Source organism: Podarcis vaucheri, assembly GCF_965113315.1.
Source record: "Podarcis vaucheri genome assembly, chromosome: 1".
In the NCBI taxonomy this organism is placed as follows: Eukaryota; Metazoa; Chordata; class Lepidosauria; order Squamata; family Lacertidae; genus Podarcis; species Podarcis vaucheri.
Genome location: NC_138759.1, coordinates 29,387,575 through 29,405,203, shown reverse-complemented (window position 1 = coordinate 29,405,203; position 17,629 = coordinate 29,387,575). Strand labels below are relative to the sequence as shown.

At 42.3% G+C, this 17,629-nt stretch overlaps 1 protein-coding gene across 32 annotated transcripts in view; it reads left to right on the top strand.

The window, feature by feature from the left end:
* Positions 1-17,629, top strand: part of NRXN3 (neurexin 3) — a 1,220,542-nt gene that overhangs the window by 1,082,455 nt on the left and 120,458 nt on the right. For 18 of the 32 annotated variants that reach the window (XM_082232034.1, XM_082232018.1, XM_082232016.1 and 15 more), the window contains 2 exons: positions 76-132; positions 1,925-2,232. In XM_082232034.1, coding sequence (XP_082088160.1) covers positions 76-132; positions 1,925-2,232 — 365 coding nt within the window. The remainder of the gene's footprint in view (positions 1-75; positions 133-1,924; positions 2,233-17,629) is intronic. The other 14 variants (XM_082232019.1, XM_082232025.1, XM_082232010.1 and 11 more) reach the window with 1 other exon arrangement.

Sequence of the window (17,629 nt, the reverse complement as noted above, 5' to 3'; positions counted from 1 at the left end):
AATAGGAACTCCTTTCAGATACATTTCTTCTCTTGTCCCCATTCTCTTCCCCATTATCCATCCTGTCACCATTAGATGATGCAACAGCGCATCACCACTTGACTTCGAGACCTGCCACGACGACCAAAATTGGTGAGCTCCCCTCGTATTCTGATCTACTTTAACCACTGGCTATGAGGGAATGGAAAGTGGGGTTTAGGTGCCCTGCTACATGGTGGCCTTTGGCATGTATCGGGGGGACATGAGGAAGAAAGTGGTTAGTGTGCAGCAGAGAAGGAGGGAGGGGAGGGAAATGGGCATGTGTGTGTAAATGTGGGGAAAAATGGATTGGATGATTGAATTAATACTGCTTTGTCTTCTGAAACATGGCCAGTGTGATTCTTTGCTCAACAGCCAATTGCATTTAGTACATCCTAAGACTGCATTCTGACCAAGGATATAAAATAAATCCAGGGTGAGTTCATACTGGGTTTATCATGTGAAAATTGTAGTTGTTATTTTTCTAACTGAATATGTGGAAATACCATGAACATGAATCACACTTCTTCATCACCTCTGGCAATTGCCTACCTATGATGAGAGGAATGAGACAGAAGGAGAGATTTCTATCAAAAGTTCACATTGCCTGTTAAACTAATTGTGTGAACTCACCCTTGATTTGTAGGTGGGGAAATAATTATTTCTGGGATCTATACTGACTGGAAATGCTGCATACTCCCTGCCTTCCCTTAAAAAAAAGGCTTAGGAAGCACACTTCTGAGATCTCAAGGAACTTAGTTGTGTTCACTATACAGTAGTTCTCAATGTGCCTCATAGGTCGATAACAACAGCCAGTAGTCCTGGGCCAAATCTGGCCTCCTGAGGTGTCTCACCCCTTCTCTCCCTGAAGGAAGAGAGGTGTGTGGAAATAATGGTGGTTACTTTGTATATTGTGGGACTTACTGGCAGCTCACTTGGGGCTTTGGCTTGCCACTTTATGCCCCTTCTCAAAGTGGCCCTCCAGTAAAAACTACATGTACATAGATCAAGGCCTAGGTCTCACTGAGGTAGTGAACCTGTGTCTGAGAACCAATGCTTCTAACTGTAGGTGTGGGCTCTCATATCAGGGAGAAGGCTACTGGAAACCTTCTCCCCAACATTTAGTTTTCTATGTGGAGAGAATTGTTTTGTATAAAGGAATAGTAAACGATGTGATTTTTCCCACCTGCAGTGTGAAGTGGTACTCAGCTCTGACACAGTTTTACTATGAGAACCAGGCCCAAACTCATAGGGTTATTTATGTGCACTAATTCAGCATTGACACATATTTTCTCTTCCACAGCAAATATGATCCAAAAATTGTATTAAATCTAACCTTTATTTAAAACAAGATTCTATCTTCCACAGCTGTAGCTATTATAAGTTTCAAGGAGTCATGCGTATGTCCATCTCTTAGCACATATCTGTGTTCTGTTCATCTTTTGCCAAATCACAGGACAGGACTGAATCTCTGCTCTGTCCATTCAAGGATCCAGGTTTTGTTTTTGTTTTTACATTCTGGAGAGGGCAAAAAACTAAAGAGGTTTTGATGTTCTGGCTTGGATTAAACTCTCCCAAGTTCCCAAAACAATATGTAAAGAGCTGGATTTTTAAATTTGAAATGAAAACAAGGTTTGGGTAAAATTTCTCCTGAATGTGCTTATTTTTACGGGAACAAGACCACAAAGATCTGGATCCATTGTTTTGTTGTTCAGGCTTATCATGATTTGTGGCACATCGGGACTATTTATGGTACTGCATTCCTGCCATTTAATCACCACAATTGCCATCACCACCACATCAGAAAACCTGCTTCGAGCTTTGGTCCATTTCAGCCAGGACTCAAGGGTTTTAAAAAGGGGAAATATTCCTGCCAATAATGTTATTCAACCCCCCCTTCACTTAGGACGACAGTTAACGATCTTCAACACCCAGGCGCAAATAGCCATTGGAGGAAAAGATAGAGGGCGTCTCTTCCAAGGCCAGCTCTCCGGTCTCTATTACAATGGTTTGAAAGTGCTGAACATGGCAGCAGAGAGCAGCCCCAACATCAAGATCAATGGAAGTGTCCGACTGGTGGGAGAAGTGCCATCCATCTTGGGAACCGCACCTACAACCTCCATGCCACCAGAAATGTCTACAACAGTCATGGAGACCACCACTACTATGGCCACTACTACAACCCGAAGAAACCGCTCCACACCTACCATTCAGGTGAGTCATTTGAAGTCTCTATAGCTGGCTTGTGTTTTCTCAAATATATCTTAGGGCCAGATTCCCTCTCTCTTTTTTGTCCCCCCCTCCTGATTTTATCTAAAGATAAAATTCAGCACAGAACTTGTTCACTCTCAGTTTCCATTTGAATTATTGTTGTATGTGCAGACACGAGGCCAAGTTCTTCTGTGATACTGTTTGACCCACTCATTAAGTTAGGGTTGGTTGTTCCTGAGTGGAGAACAAGATATGAACTTCATAAATCTGTGGAATTTGATAATGGAAGACCACGATGGTAGATTCTGGAAAGCCAGTGCAGATTAGTATTCCTCATGTGTGCTATTTCTTCTTTAGTGGCGAAGTTTTTAATAGAGTGGGTTGGGTTGCCCAAGCTGAGTTGTTCTTCATTCCTGTTTTTAACAATATTAAATAATAATAATATTTAAAGTGGAATATTAATATTAAAGTGGAAATTGTCAGATGGTTGCTTTTAGAGTCTGGGGCTCATTCAATCAGGTGCTTTTGAAATCTCTGATAGCCCTTATTGTCATGGAGGTATATATTTTTCTCTGACTACAGCTTCGTTAAGCCCTTTAGGGCTTAATAAACTCTCAATATATCTTTTCAATAATTGCAGACAGAAAATAATCTACAGATCAAATATAATTGCCTTGATGAAGCAGCAGTAGACTGTGTTCTTCCCCAAGTACAAATGAGTTTCTTCTGAATAATAATTATTGATTGCTTGATCTGCTTTCTTTGTCTGTGTTGAATAGAACAGAGAGCTCACCAGGCATTTCACAGAGACCTTCACATGTATAGAGGTGTCTTATACCTGCATGATAGAATTTATTGGATCATATGATCCTTTCATTCATAATGTGGTTTATTTCTAATTAGCTCATCTAATTGAATGGTTCTTTTCCAGTCCAAGCCATCAATAGCTTTTGTTTCCCTTTTTTGAGTTGTGCTTCCCCACAATGGTAATGCACCATTGCCCAACATTTGATCTTGTTCCTGGACCTTCGTGGCTATGTCAGTTCTCTCCACCAGTAAAAATAACTTGACTCAGCAAGGCATGACCATGTCAGATCATAATCAGGGTCTCAAATGTTGCTGAAAGTGTGACATTAAATGCTAAATGCTGCTTTATTTCTCCTGGTTGCTTGTCAAGGCTCTACATTTTTTGCTCGCTGAAAAATCAGGTGGCTATGAATCAGTTATAATTATTAGCTTCAATTGATGGTGCGTTATATAAAGGCCTCAGGTAAATTCACCCACCTTGAAATTGGACTGCAAATAATTCTGATGGATTTTGTCATATTTGCAATGTTGTTCTTATACATTCTGGGAAAATGAAACAAAATGCAAGCCAGGTTTCCCCCTTAGTTAGTTCATGCAGGGCCAGCCTCATGAGATCTCGCCAGAAGCCGCTACTGCACAATGCCGGTGAGCAAGGCTTCTGTGGCAGTGGGCGGCAGAGGTGAAACAGGATGTGTCGTTCCTGAGTTAATGCTCTAATCAGAGTCTGTAAAGATTTTTTTGAGTCTATTCTGATGGAATTATATCAGTCTGTTGCGAGGTCACTGAAATATTTCATGAAACAAGCCCACCTAGATTATTTCTCAGAGGGTTTTTGACCTAATCTACATGTCAACTTGTTGAGCTGATTAAGTCATTATGTTCTTGAGAAAGCATCAAGGTGATTTAATACAGTGTAAACTGGCCTCTAAAAACATGGTTAGAGCAATGATTTCCTGGATGCACTCACACAACGAATGGTCTCATCTTGGCTTATATTAAAGCAATAACTCTTGACACTTCACTCTTTCCATTGAAAGGAAGATAAAAGTCAATATGCACCTCCATTACAACTCACTGTGTCTCAAGAGCAGGTCAATTTATTGTTATCGCAGTGCAAGGCGGCTCTTGCTTCATTTCAGTCACTCGACTGAGTTGTTCAACTCCATTTATGTAAGCTGTATCCTATACAGACTCAGCACCAACAAGAAACTCAAACATCACACCTCCCCTGAGGTACCGATAATTAAAATTAAGAAACAATTTTGGGGGGGACCTTTTTTTGTTGTGTTTTGGCACCGAGTAGCTTGTGATTGTGTTGCCTGTGGGGGGAAGCATTGGTCACTGCTGTATTTTTTGTTAGGACCAGCAACCTCTTCTATCCCTACAACAACAACAACAACCCCCCCCCCCCAATTATCCAGAATGTCTGAACTTCCAGGGCAAGGGAGAAAATTCAAAATGACAGTTGGAAGCTATTTATCACTAGAGTGCCGAGATGAACAATTGTTAGGATATTTTCCCTTGATGATCCCATTTTATGGGTCTTGATTGGCCAAGAAGGCAGAGGCTTATTTAGCTATCCTCTCCTGCACCAGCTGAAGGTACAAGGACCCAAACAAATGTAGTTTAAATAACTGTTAGGTCATTTTATTACACTGTATTCATTCATTCATTTATTCTCTAATAGCACACTGCAGATCTATGTGTATCTACTTCTCTTTTGCCTGATTCAAATGTGCAGAAATAGCCCACAAGCTTTGCTATTTGAATGGGGGTTCACAGTTGGGTGGGATTCAAATCTCTCAGTGGTCATCCATGCAAATAAACCCAACTCACTTCTTGACATAGAATACTAAAATCTGAAGGAGATGAGTTTTGGCCTAGCCTCCTCTCTCTTACAAGCTAGTACTTTGTGCACACATTCAGGTTCTAAGTCACATGGGGGCAGACTTCATGGGTAGAGCTGCCTTCATGCTGCTGCTCAGCCCCAATGCATGGAGGGCAGTGGAAGAGAGCTATCAGGAACCTTATGGAGAAAGCATGGCCACCAAACGCTCCTTCGCTCTCCCCATCATACAATGGGAGATGCATTGGGAGATCTGAATAGGAGTAATGTTCTGGCCTCAAAACATGCCAGCCAGTTAAACTTCTTTTGGAAGGGAAAATTTGTAAAAAATTTATGTGATCTATATATTGCTTGAACTCCAAGTTGCTCAGGGTGGCACCTATAGTTTTCCTCTGCAATTTTTCCTTCCAACAACCCTGTGAAGTAGGTTAACCAGAGAGTGAGTGTGTGGCCCAAGGTCTCTTAGCATAGGAACCAACTCCTAGGAACTGTGGGGGCTTCAGCCTCCACAATAAAATATTTGAGGGGGCAGGGTTCCCCCAAAGTTGATGGGCATTCCCATTTAAATAGTGTGGGTGCACTGCGTCAAGTGATCAATTATGTGAGGTGGGGCTTACCTGGGCCCCCACAATATTTTATTCAAATTGGCACCCAATCCATATTTTTATTTAAATCAACCTTCCACATTGTTGACAAAACAATTTGAACATCAAACAGCTAGCAAACACCGAGGATGGGGCAACTCAGCCAGCCCCACCCTTCCCCTCTATTCCACCAGCAGTGAGATGGGGTGGGGTGGGCACATTGATGCAAAATGTCCCTATTTTCATCTGAAAAATGTTGGAGGGGATGTAACAAGTAACACGATGCACATCTGGGCAGAGATATGTGGTGTTCTGTTTAACCCTGGAGCCTGTACTTGCTTAAGCTGATAGAAATTGGTGTAGTCCAAAGTTCACTTTGCCTACTTGTGATTTCTTGTTTGTTCCACTCCATTTAATGAAGCACGTTTGCTTCTGACTAACAGAGCTGCCTACCGACCCTTAGTAAAAGTGCCACTTTGACCCCCTGACACATAAGTTTGCTCTGTATTCAAGCTCGGGTCTGTTCGGAAACGGCATGTGTTGTATTAAATTACTCTTACAGACCTCAGGGCCCTGACACACCAGCTTCTCTTGTATTAACAATATCCTCTTTGGGAATTCCACTTTGCCTCACTGCTGTGCATAGAACACGGAGGCATATGGCTATCGTTCACTTAAATGCTTCTACTTTTAACTCGGGAATGTCCTGGAGTGCAGGGCTGCTGCTAGATTAGGGCTGTCTCACATCCAAAATGAGAGATGTGTTGTTATTTCTATCAGGCTTGTTCTCGACAGATGCCTTGTTTCTCTTGTTGAGCTTTTTGAACTTTACCTGACTAGCCTTCTTAAGTGGCCAAAGATCTGTCTGGTTGGTCAGACCTGGTGTTGATGACACACAGCACAATAACTCCTTTGACACTTGGGGTAGCGATCCTTTTCTACGGTTTTTGTTTCCATTATTTATATTTTTGACAGTTCAGCTGCCATCAGCTGATATTTACAATCTACAGATATGGGTTCTTTGTGCCCCACTTATGGTGGAGGGATGGTGTTAAAATATAGGGCTTTCTCAATGGTTGACCCATCGTTGTGGCACAACATGCTCTGTGAAGAGTGGGTGAACCTCCTTTCTAGTGGCTGGTGATCTCTTTTTTTTGGGGGGGAGCAGGCTTTTGGCTACTAAGTATTTGTTTCCTTTTAAGGCTTTTTGGTTCCTGCCTCTGTTGTATTTTTGTACCTTAACTGAATGTATTGTTTTATATGATAATGTGATTTTAATGTGTTGTCAGCTGTACTGAGTTGTGCCTAGGCACTAGAATAGCAGGATAGGAAAATATATATGAATAATAACAACCTCTGTTTGAGCTGAACTAAATATTACGACAAATAAATTAATACACTGCATTCAACAAATTGTGTTTGTCCAAAATGCCCTAAATCTAGAACATTCCTCAGCAAAATCCAAGGAACTGGCTGTGAACAATCAAATGAAAACAAATGAATTCAGCAATGACTTGAATCCGTTTAGATTTCATGTACTCAATCATGTGGTGTCAAGGGACCAAAAATAGAATTCTCCAGTAAAATTAATATAAATTGTAACATGAATAGTGGTTGTTGATTTCAGTTCTCGTTTCCACTGATGACAATTTTTTGAGATGAAACCCACAAAATGCACTTCACCTTTGGGTTTTATTAAATTCATTTTCCTGAATCGTAAATGCTGGAGCTAAAGCATTTGTAAAGCCAAATGCTTGCTGAGTAGTCACTTCATAGTTGAGCTGAAGTTGAACAGATTTGATTAAATTTGTAAATATTTAAGCTTCAATATGCTTAGTAAGGACTATTAAATCTGCAGGAAGCCAAGAATGGACTAGTTAACCACGAATGGATGCCAAGGGTGAATGCAAGGGCTCCTTCGTTTCATTGAAAAGGATCAAGATCCATAGGCAGAATAGGGGGAGGAAATTCTTGCTAATTCCCCTCTTCCCCCTCAGCCTATTGCTCTCATTTTGCTCTGGATGGTCCTCTAACCTTCCAGAGCAAATTTTCAGGGGCTGGGCGGGACATTGGTCAGAAATACTTCCCCACTTCCGCGGATAGTGGATAGAATGTTGGATTTCGACCCAGACTTGAGTTCAGCCTCCACTTAGCTGTGAACTTCACTGTGTTGTATTGGGCCTGGGTAAGATCACACACAGCCTAGCCTACCACATTGTATTGCTGTATATATGGGTAGTCCTTGGAAGAATGGTAGAATAGAAATGTAATAAGAAACAACTCTGAAAGAAAGGGGGAAAGATGTCATTGATTAACGTCAGTGAGCCTCCCCATTGGTTTAGTTAGGGTTTGATCAGTGGAGTGCTTGGAGATCCATCCTTTTACCAGCATCCAGCACAGTTGCCTAGCTGCATTTTGTTTAGGCTGAGGGCTATAGGATTTTGATTCAGAATTTCCCATAAGACACTGCTCTCGCAGCACTTTCTTTTAGGCATGCCTTGTGATGGAACACAGCAGAGAAGATTTGTCAGTATAATTAGCCTCTAACTGTCAGGGAAAGAAAAATACACTTGTCTCCTCTTGCGATTGCCAAGGTACTTTCTTTTTCACTCTTAAGAAAATAATTTTTGGAGAAGGAAATTGGCCTCTAATTTACTCATTGCTTGTTATGAGTCTCCAGTGACATTTTCATCCACTGACTGCAAAGCACTAAAGGAGAAAAAAATATTAAGGAACTTGAAAGCCCCAGCTTTCTGTCTTACTTCACACAAGCCCGTTCATATGACATAAAATTGTCTTTTCTTCCCCTCCTACCTTTTATTGTCGTCAAAAAAAAAAATATGTCCTGTGCAAAACAATTGGCCACCCAATCACAGACATTTACACTGGGGTTATCAGTGCAACACCATGGTTTGTGATGTTCTACTGGCACAATGGTTTGTGCATACTTGTCTTATGTGTATGTTTTTATGGGCAGCAATGAAGATGACAACATGTCTGAAAGGCAAAGATGGGTAAAAGGACTACTGTATTGGCCTGAATATAAGATGCACCCGCAAATAAGTTGCACCTTTAAAATTCAAGGCATATTTGCGGGTGCGACCCACCTCCCAGCACTACCGCCCTAGATGGAGGGTGGCCAGTGCCAGCGCTAGATTCCAAGTGCACTGTGCACCCGCCTCCCAACACTACCTCCTCCGGGCACTACCTCCCCAAGCCGACATGAATATGAACATATGAAGTTCCCTTAGACCTCTGGTCCTTTGAACATAGTATTATCAACTGTGACAGATATCAGCTGTCCAAGGTTCCAAACAAAGTATTTCTCAGTCCTCTTACTAATGCCCTGTAACTGGAGATGTCAGGAATGGAGCCTGCTTTCAACTGGAAAAGAATAATCATATACCCAAAGTGTATTTGGGTACACTGTTCATTTGGGCCCATTCCTGCAGAGGAATCTGCTAGGCACTATCTCACTGTAGTGTAGAAGCAATTGTGAATGAGTAAGTATGTGGGTGGATGTTTTGGGCCCTAGAAAATACAGATAACATTATTTATATGGCAAATTATCTCAAATGTATATATTTGAAAACATTTGATAATCTGTGTGATGAGAGAGAGGGTAAAGTATGATATGCAAGTTGGCCCAAAAGCTGTTAGTTGTGTGAGTAATCACAATTTGAAATTCAAGTTTTTTTGACAAGCGTATGGCATGTTTCTGGAGCCAGTTTGCTTTCCAAATGCAATTACAAGTTTGAATGTCCTCTGGTATTCTGCAACAGCCTGTTAAAATCTGCTACTTTGGAAGTGAGGGGGGGGGGAGGTGGGAAATGTGTATGTGAAACTATATTCTTTGCAGAAGGCATAGATAAAAATATGTATAAATGCAGGCAAATAAATGCCCTAAAGTGCAGAGAATTTAAACACATACTTCATAGTCGTAGACCAGTTATGATAACTAGAATAACAGATCACGTGAATTGGCTAAAAAAATAAAATGGTTCCGTTTTATTTTTTTCAATTTTAAGCACGGGAGGGTTTAGTTTGTGCTGTAGGTTCATCAGGGCCCAGCCCTAGCATTTTTTGTTAATGCCAGGCTTCAGCTGTGGAACATATGAAGTATGAACAGATGAATGCCCTTGGGGAAGTGCAGTTTCCATCTTCTTCACCATGGAATAACTGCAGAGACTCATCCACACATTGGCGTTTAGAGGGAAGATTTTCCAGTTCAGAGGCTAATGTTTCCAGCAGATTTGAGCTCTGACATCTCTTTTTCTAGAAACGAAGCACAGATGCCAATGCTGGCTTCAATTTTTGTGCATGTGTCAGGGGCAGGAGGAGGCTTGGGCAAGAAACCCTTAGCTGCTCCCCATTCCCTGGGTGGGCTCTCAGCCTCCTGGCTGTTGTCACCAGTGCCCCTCTCATTCGCCCCCTCCTTCTGGAATGAAGAGCAAAAGCAGGGGACTCTCGAGACCAGCAGCAGTCCCCCTGATTGGCTGTGGGTCTTAGTAGTTCCCTGACATTGCCAAATTCTGACACTATTGCAGTCCGAACACTTCTTTAGCCGTTCTGCAGAATGTGTGTGGGTTTAAAATGGGTAGCAGGTAAAGGATGCGCACACTGGCCCCTTTCCCGACGTCCTTGTGGTTACAAGCCTCACACATAGACTTCTGACACATGGGGGTCTGAAGGGGAATGCTAAATGTATTCAGTTGAAATGCACAGAGTTCAAAACTGAAGTAACAATACTCAATGAATGGAGATAGAATCCTCACTGCATAGCTCCAAATGTTGAGATTGGACATGCCCACACACCCCTATCCAGTTTGATTCCTCGTGTGCTGTACCTCCTCTGCTTAACACCCTGCTCTTGCTGGAGAACGGCAATCCATGTGAAGAACAACTCCATTTATTTTAACACCCCTCTCCAAAATCACCAGGATGTAATTGGCATTGGGCAATAATAATTCACTTCAATTAAATGCTAGACCAATCTGTAAAAATGAAACACTCTCCCCACACTTCTCCATCTTTGTTTCAAAGGTTCTGGGCATTTCCCGACTCAGCTTGTTTTTGTTTCTCAAAAAGGAAAAGGAGTGGGGAGGTTATACACTGAAATTTATGGTAACACTGAGCGGGTCCCTGATCTGCCTTGAGACGCCTTGTTAATAGCGCTATCTGACTTGGGAATGTGAAACCATGACTGGAACCATCTCAGTGTGCCTTGTTATTTGGAGTGCATGCAGAGCTGGTGCGCATACCCCTGTTAAACAGAAGCAAATTTGTATTTCCAGAATGGCTTGAGTTCTTAGAATGACAGGATTCATTGAAAGACACAATGCAAAGCAAGTGGCTGCTTAGGAATGAACAGAGAAAAATCATTGGCTTTGTAGCACAGAAAGAGAGATCCAGTTTGCTTTCTCCCGGTTCTTAAACCACGTCTGCTTTGCTTGCTATTTATACCCTGCAGGGAAATGATTGGGAGCTGCAGGCGTTGCCAAAAGACTTCCAAGGCAGACATTTTCATTTTGTTTTTGACAAGACTCATTGAGAGGTGGGGGATGCACATCTTACCTTTCTTGGCTCACGTTTAGATGACAGCGTAGAAATTAGAAACACATCCAGGCTGTTATGACAGTCCTATTTCTTGAAACCATCTAATTAACGCCTTGGGTTTTCTTTGGTGAGAAACAGTGCTGTGTAGCTAATAGAAAGGGCGGGGCGGGGAGTTTCACACTGTAGTCTTCTTTGTCGGTGGGGAAAGCTGTCACTAAAATGGAAGCTGCGCCTGTCATTGCGAGCTCTTGGATTTGGTACAAGCTGCTTGATTGACAGCTGGACCTGCAGAAACAGCAAATATTTCCTTGTCTGCATGCACAGTTCTTTACTGAGGAATATGGTAAGAATATTTATGTATTTATTAATTTGCTCGTGCGTCCATTGCATTTATATGCCACTTTTCTGCCATGGCACTCAAGGGAGGTTACCATTTTAAAAGATAGAAACAAATGATATAAGACAGTGGTTTCCAATTGGTGGTCTGCAGGCCCCAGGGGGTCCATGGCACAACTTAGTTGTGGGCCATTGAATGCATCAGCTTGCTTGGTTCACACTATTTTGTCCATTTAATCAATCAATCAATTTTAAAAATTAGATGGCGATCTGGAAATCTGTCGTTAAGTAAAAACTTTATGGATGAATACATCAAGCCACTAGGCACTGTCTCGCGGTAATCGTCACATCACTGCCACATGCAATTGCATAGGGCATAAGTCCCTGCAGAGGCACTCCATAGAGCCCTCTCTGCCATTCTTTCCTCAACTTGGTGCATAAGCAAAAGGGAGAGCCTTTGTGGTGTAGTGGTTAGTGTGCTGGCCTATGACCTTGGGAGTCCAGGGTTCAAATCCCCAGTCACCCATAGAGCTCACTGGGTGACCTTGGACCACTCAGCAAAATCTACCTCACAGGGTTCTTGTGAGTGGGGAAAAATGGATGGGGAGGACAATGCATATCATCTTGAAGTTCCAGGAGAACAGGTGGGATATACATAATAATAAAAATAATTTATGAAATAAAAAGGGGGGAGGAACATTAGTGTAGCCTTCAGGGAATCCTGAAGCAGGAGCTGGGGCAATTACAGATCCAGTTTAGATCAGGCCAGACTCTGGAGGATCTGGGCACAGTTCCCAAATGAACACAGGGAGAAAGCAGAGCTTAAAATCCATTGTCTGACCTTTCACCACTTCTGTGTGGAACCCATCACCAGTCTCAAAGGAAATCAACTTATCAGCTAATCCTATCATACGGCAGAATGAAGTGGTCCACCTCAGATGGCAATTTTTGGGGGCACTATTAAAGGTTGACAAATTGACAATTATTAGAGTATTTTTTTATTATTATAAAATATTATTATATTTTTTTATTATTATCACCAATCACTGTTTGAATCTTCTCACTTGGGCACTAATATATCTTGGGGCCATTTCTGCACTATAACACTATTTTCATGTGCTTTGAGACCCTTGCATGGTTGTCTTTGAAAGAGCCAGCCAACATAGAAGAGGTTTGTTGTATGCAAGCTATAATATATACAGAGCCAGGAGAAATTGCAGGGCTGGCTAATTTTCCCATTGGATGCATACAATGCCTCATAACCCCATGGCAGACTGATTAAAAAATAGTAAGCGGGGGGGGGGGGGATTAACTTGCCACAATCTTTATTCCCTTTTCTGAAAGGTGACCTCTGATGAGAGCAGAAGGATGTGAATGATTTTAATCTGCAGTAACAATGGAGAACCAGTCCTGACCGACTCCTGCAGTATAAATATATAAAATGACAGATTATTCTGCCGCTTCCTCCTCCCCTCCTGCCCAGACATACACATACACATGCCATAATGCACAGCTAAATTTCAATTGTGCTTTATCTCTCAGCTACTGCCCCAGTGATTAATGCTGTGCTTTCTGGGAGGCTGGAATATGAGGGGAGAGAGGGAGAAGCGAGATATGTATTTCTGGTGCTGTTTATCATTATCATTATTCCTTTATAATAGTTTTTCCTCCTGTTGGAAGAGCTTAATTTACTGAAGGAGCAGGGGGCATGACAGGTGAGAGAAGAGATGATGGCAGGTGGATGGATGGCTTGGGCAAAGGCAAGGACAAAGATAGGAAGCTGTGCTGTTGAAAGCAGTGAGTGAAAAGTGTGGTTCTCCCCCCCCCCCCCATATTAAGGATTTAGAAAGACAAGACTAATTTACACCTAACTTCCTGCATGAGCTGCCCATTCACCATTGTGGGCAAGGGCCACAGCTGAGCATATGCTTTACAGTGCAGAAGGTTTGATGTTTGTTCCCTCACATTTGCCAATCACTAGTCAGCTGAGAACAATCTTTAGCAACTTTGGCTGGTGCACCAACTACAACCATTACTGGACAAGGATAGCCTTGCCAGCATGGTTTATACATTAGTAATCTCTTAATTAGGCTACTGTAATGCTGTATGTGGAATTTCCCTGTAGCTGGTTCAAAGCATGCAGCTACTGCAAAGTGCAACTGTCAGGATGCTTAATGTGACACCCAGCTTTACACATACTGCGCCATTGTTGAAAGATCAGCACCAGCTGCCAAGGTCAAGATTTTGTTCTGAACCTTTAAAGCTCCATATAACTTGGTACTAAGATACCTAGCAGGCTAGGTCACTCTTAAGATATTCCAAGGGGATCCTGCTGGTCAATCCATGACCAGTGGATTGTCACTGGGTGACTAGGCTTGCCATACATCTGGAAAATTCCGGACATGTTCGGAAACCGGACATCGTCTCCTGCAGGTAAAAGGGAGGCAATGTGGGCTTGTAAGTGTGTGTCTGTGTGTTATTAGCAAGAGCATTGCCTTCACTCTCCATGAACTCTGTGATCCAGGGAGGTTGGGTGGCCTCTAGCCCTAGGGGAATAACCCTACCCCCAACTCTCGGCCTGAGGTGACTCTATGGTTGCAGGAGGCTAGGTGGTCTCCTTGTGGGCAGTGGCGGGAAGGGAGAGCAGGTTTGAAGGGGAGCCACAGAGAGAGTGGGGCAGAAGTGGCTAGAGGTGTCTGCCAAGGGAAGCAGGAAGGCAGGGGATCCAGGGCGGACATTGGGCTCTGGGGAAATGAGAGGCACTAGTTATGGCAGCCGCGCTATTACACGGAAGGGTTAACAATGATGGTGGGGTGGATGGGGGGCACTGGTCACCACCTCCCTCCCCTGCCTTAAGATGTTTTCCTTAAGAAAGCTCAACTATTCTGGGGGTGTCTGGATTTTTTCTTTTTGAAATATGGCAAGTCTATGGGTCACCTTCTTGGTGATGGTACCCACCCTCTCAAGTGTCCTTTTGGTAATTAATGAGGTGGAGATAACATTAATGAGGTGGAGTGCATTTTTAAGCACTTATTTTAAAACTTTAAAAACCCAAGCTTTTTCTTATCTGTAAGCAGATACAACTTTGCTTCTGACAGTGAATATTAGTGTTACAAGTGCATTCACATAAAAGTTTGCAGAAACTCGAGGGTCGCTCTGTATTCTGGGTTGGAGTGTCACTGTAGCTTATCAGTAGGTATGGGATTCAGTGACGGTTCTCCCTTAGCCACTCTCTCTGGGAAATAATTGTAGATAAATGCAACTAGCAGAATGATCCTGTGTATGTCTATTCAGAAATAAGTCTTGCCGATTTCATCTAGGTTTATTCCAGGATTGCAGCCAAGAAGTGAACCAATTCAATTTCCCCGTGAGAAGGCAGGATCTAAGTAGAGGTAGCATCATTAACAGATTTATCCTCTAGTGGCTAGATAAAAAACAAACATCAATTAACCTTAAATGCATATGGTCAAAGCAAGCACAGTGTATTACAAGCTGCCAAGGAAGACAAACCTGCCCTAGTTTTTGAGAAACTTAGGAATGGGTGGAGGTTGCATCCCAAACCTACTTATCACTGGGCAAAACTTATCCTCACCCAATACTCCAGCTATTGCTCCAGCTATTGCTTCCATAACTCCAGCTATTGCTCCAGCTATTGCAAATCTCCAGCTATTGCTTCCATAACTGATGCCTGGGATTAAAAGATAGGAAGTGAAAATTGCAGTATCATAATGAATAATACCAAAGGCATAAAGAAAACAATATTGAAAATGTATCTTTGGAGATCAGTGACTTGCAATCACATTACCAAACCTTGGAGTTCTCTTTGTCCTCCAAGAGGCCATGTGTCATGACCTCATTTCCAAGGGTCTCAGTCAGTCTTTCTACTCTGGCAGGAATTTATTTCCATAAAGCTGTTCCTGATATATACCAGGCATCAAAGGCTGCTGGAGGATTAGAACGGTAATACATTTCTTTTACAGTATTTACTATTCACATCATCCTCTAGAAAGGTAAAAGGCTGCTCCGTGGATCTTCTTCCATCCAGGCGCTTCTCAAATCCACACATGCTTAGCTTCAGGAATGCTACAGCATTAATTTCTCCCTGGCTTGCTACTGGGTCACACAATATAATTAAGAGCTGTTGTCTTTTCTGGGGGTGAAGACCAGGAAGCAAAGGCAGAACATTATTGCCCCTTTTCACATGCATGTTGCAAATGAGATAGATCCAAGGATGTAGATTTCACTTTTCTATCACTAGAGTGGTTTTAAAGACAGAAGGAGGGCATTGGTCTCTATCCTGCAAATTTCTCTGCTTTCGTCAAGCCTGGTCATTTTGAATTTACAAAGCACTTTTCTGCTATTCAAATCTATTTAATGGCTGCAGTAGCTCAAGGTCAATTCCCCTGAGAACTGAGGTTTCATCCTCCATCAGCTGAATGCCATTCTCCCTCCCCTTTGGAAATTTGAAAGATGCTTCTTGTGTGATGGCAGCAAAAGGTGGCTCTGATTAGGCACTATCATTTTTCATTCCCTCAAAGGAGGCATTAAGCTGTTATGGATGGAGAATATATGAAGTGGCATTTGCACTGTGGTTCTTTGGTACCGAAATCACTAGATAAGGGATGATATAAATCTTTGGGTAGGGCATTGCAAGTGAGCAGAATTTCCAAACTAAAGGACTTCCCTGTGATCAAACTTGGTACTCATGTGGTCCTGTCCGTACAGTATTAACTGTGCTCAGCTAACATGTGGAATAACACCTGTTGAGTGAGAGAACAGGAATGTGAGCCAGTAAAGGCCTTCGTTACACACCTTTAGGTGCCAGGCAAAAACATTCCTCTTCTCCCAGGCCTTTGGCTAATTAAACCATCTGTGGCCTTTTAAACTGTGGAAGGAAGGGTTTATTGTTTGTTACTATGGTATGTATCCTTGTGTTTTCATACTGTAAATCACCCTGTGATCCACAAATGAAGGGTGGTATAGAAATTTTATAAATAATAATCACCATCATTTACCCAGTGGGATGCTGCCCACTGATGACCCTCTCCCTGCCAGTGCCCAATCCCAAGAAGGCTTAGACAGAAACAGGTGTGACCTTCCAATCAGAATCAGAAGCTAGGAAAACACCATCTTAAATATTCCCACAATGCCAAGACCCCAGGTAGTTTCACTCAGGGACATTGTGATAAATTCACAATGGCAGCTGCCTGGCTACAACTGATGTCATGCAGGTGCCTTTTTAAATCTTCCGTGATGCTCTAGACCACCCAATGTAGCCCCAGAATAATGCTGTGCCAGGCAATTTTGGGTGTCATGAGACATTTAAAATGGCAGCTTGGAACCACTTGGTGGTTGTGTGGGGCATGGGGCCCAGCAACTATCAGTGCTTATGGGCCTCACCATGCTGTACGGGGCCCAGAAATTGCCTCAGTTTTAAACAGCTGGTTTTAAACAGCAGGTTAAAAATGCCATTTATTTATCACACTTGTATCCTGTTCCTCCAAAGGTGTCCAGGGGTGGCAAATATGGGAGCTGATTCATCTTATCTTCACAAAAACCATTGTCTTGGAGCTGAGTGAAATCTGAACCCAGCTCTCAGTGGTCCAAGTGCCCATGTTTTAAACTTAAGATACCCAAGCCCTTGTAATACATTTGTCACAATTTTGTCTGTTTTGGGAAAGCTCAAAATCACCCAGTGACCTGCCTGTATAAGCATGGACTGGCGCTCAAGTATCCCCAGTCTAAATCCAACTCTTGTTCCACTGAGTTTGCTTCTGTGTTTTTCTGTACTATCTGCCTACTGAGTGACAATATTTGAGTTTGGTTTTTTAAAAAGCTCTTTTCTGCATGCAGGTGTAAGGATCACAGTCTAGGTACGCACTATCTAAAGACAATAAACGAATATGATTGGGCTAGTCAGTAGAGGTACAAAGAATAAGAGCCTCTCTGGGAGGGATTAGAGGTCATTCTTAAGGCAAGAAACAGAAGGGTGGCAGGGAAACTATCAGATAATCCGTATATTTAGTGGCAGATTTTACATGCTGCAGTTCTCCAACCTTGATTTTCAACCTTGTGGAAAACTGGCCAATAAAACTCCATAGATGATTTTGCATAAAAGGAAATTATATACTAGGAAGATAGTTGCTCATGTATTTAAATGTATGTAAATACCGGCAGATGTTAATCTAAACACTGGATTTGAAAATATTAACTATCTCCCCACCTTCACAATTATATCGTTTGGAAAAGTTCTGTACCAATTACTATAATG